We start from the raw sequence: 1,538 nt of genomic DNA on the forward strand, positions 1-1,538 counted from the left end.
AGCTTCTTCAAGGAAATACGTTTTTAAAAAATATCATGTGAATATTTTCTGTTAATCCAATTTTTCTTCAAAGCTTAAAGAGTTGTCCAGCAATATTTCTCTTAAATTCATATTAATATTTCACAATGACTTTTCATATTATGAGATCTCAATTATTAAAAATATTCCAATACAGATCTTTCTGCTGCTACCACATTGGCAACATTTTTATCTTATAGTCATATACTGATGTTGAACAAAAAGAGAAGATTTATGAAACAAAGAGTAAAGTCATACACATGCACTTTATATTTAGAGTCCAATATTCATGAAATGACTGCTCTGTGTCTTGCAGTCTCGAGTTTCAAGAAAACATTTTACATTGGCGATATTGTCATAAACTGAGTTAGGTGACGTATTAAACAGGTGAAACATTAGCGAAGTTTTCATTGATTGAGTTGAGTGACGTATATTTTAAGCCTTACTCAAACCTTACTCAACACACCCTAATCAAGCATTATTGGACGTTTAAAGTCTACACCCATGGAAGGGGATTCGATATGTCACATAATAAATATTATAAAAATGTCCGTACAAAGTTTTCTTTTGGATTCTTATCATAGCTGATGAAGCTGGTTTCTGAATCGGTTATTGAAGAAATCGTTTGAGGTTAAAATAAGTATATTTATCATTTAAACTACAAGTATTTGTATAAGCAATATTATAACAACCGTCTTTCGTTTTGTTTTGATTGGATTTTTTTTTTCTTTTATTCTTCACCTAATGATAGAATCTTAGCCCATAATATAATGAACATTAATCATTAAATTGTGTGTTTTAATCAGAACGTGTTAAGCAATTTAGGATCAATTGCATAAATCGTCATAAATAAAAATCCTTATTTGCATCAATATTCTCAAAACTTCATGAAAAACCTGTCAATGATCCAGTAATATTTCTAATAGAAACTAGAAAAAAATAACTATCGATGTCAAATAAATCATTGATTACGTCATATATCTTATGAATACGCGAAATAGTCGAGTAGTAAGTGTTAAACGCGTTTTAAAAACGTCAGAACGCAGGTTTAGTATCAATGTAGGGTGTATCCCCTTCACTGGTCCCACTCGGCTTCGTCGACGCCCTCCATGCTGTCCTGTTCTAGCTTCAAATTCATTGTCACCTTAGCGCTCATGGATTTCATTATCTGCAAAAAGAGCATACTCTTGTAAAGTGTATAATTATTTTTGAAAAGTTTTTTTAACTGTTGTATTAAGAGACAGATTTAATTTCAATAGTTCTGTTCAAATAAAAATAATAAATATATTTAAAAAAAAATACGATTTTACAATTGCTCCCATATGGTATCTGTTATATTTAGAGTATTAGCAAAAAAAATCATTAAATCTTGACGGTCCTAATTAGGTGACTATGATAACACACAAAGTTTAAATTATAGGTATATTTGTCCGTTTTCGAGTTTGATTTAAACATATATACATACAGACGCAGCAAATAAAAGACCGTTAAAAAGTACCTCCTATTTATGTTTGTCACAA

At 29.9% G+C, this 1,538-nt stretch overlaps 1 protein-coding gene across 2 annotated transcripts in view; it reads right to left on the reverse strand.

Moving 5' to 3' along the window:
• Positions 1-1,047: 1,047 nt before the first annotated feature.
• The window catches only part of LOC119837359 (coronin-7), an 18,075-nt gene continuing 17,584 nt past the window's right edge, over positions 1,048-1,538 (reverse strand). For both annotated transcript variants that reach the window (XM_038362921.1, XM_038362922.1), the window contains one exon: positions 1,048-1,186. In XM_038362921.1, coding sequence (XP_038218849.1) covers positions 1,094-1,186 — 93 coding nt within the window. In that variant the 3' untranslated portion in view covers positions 1,048-1,093. The remainder of the gene's footprint in view (positions 1,187-1,538) is intronic.

The sequence above is a fragment of the Zerene cesonia genome, chromosome 27 (genome assembly GCF_012273895.1).
Source record: "Zerene cesonia ecotype Mississippi chromosome 27, Zerene_cesonia_1.1, whole genome shotgun sequence".
Lineage (NCBI taxonomy): Eukaryota > Metazoa > Arthropoda > Insecta > Lepidoptera > Pieridae > Zerene > Zerene cesonia.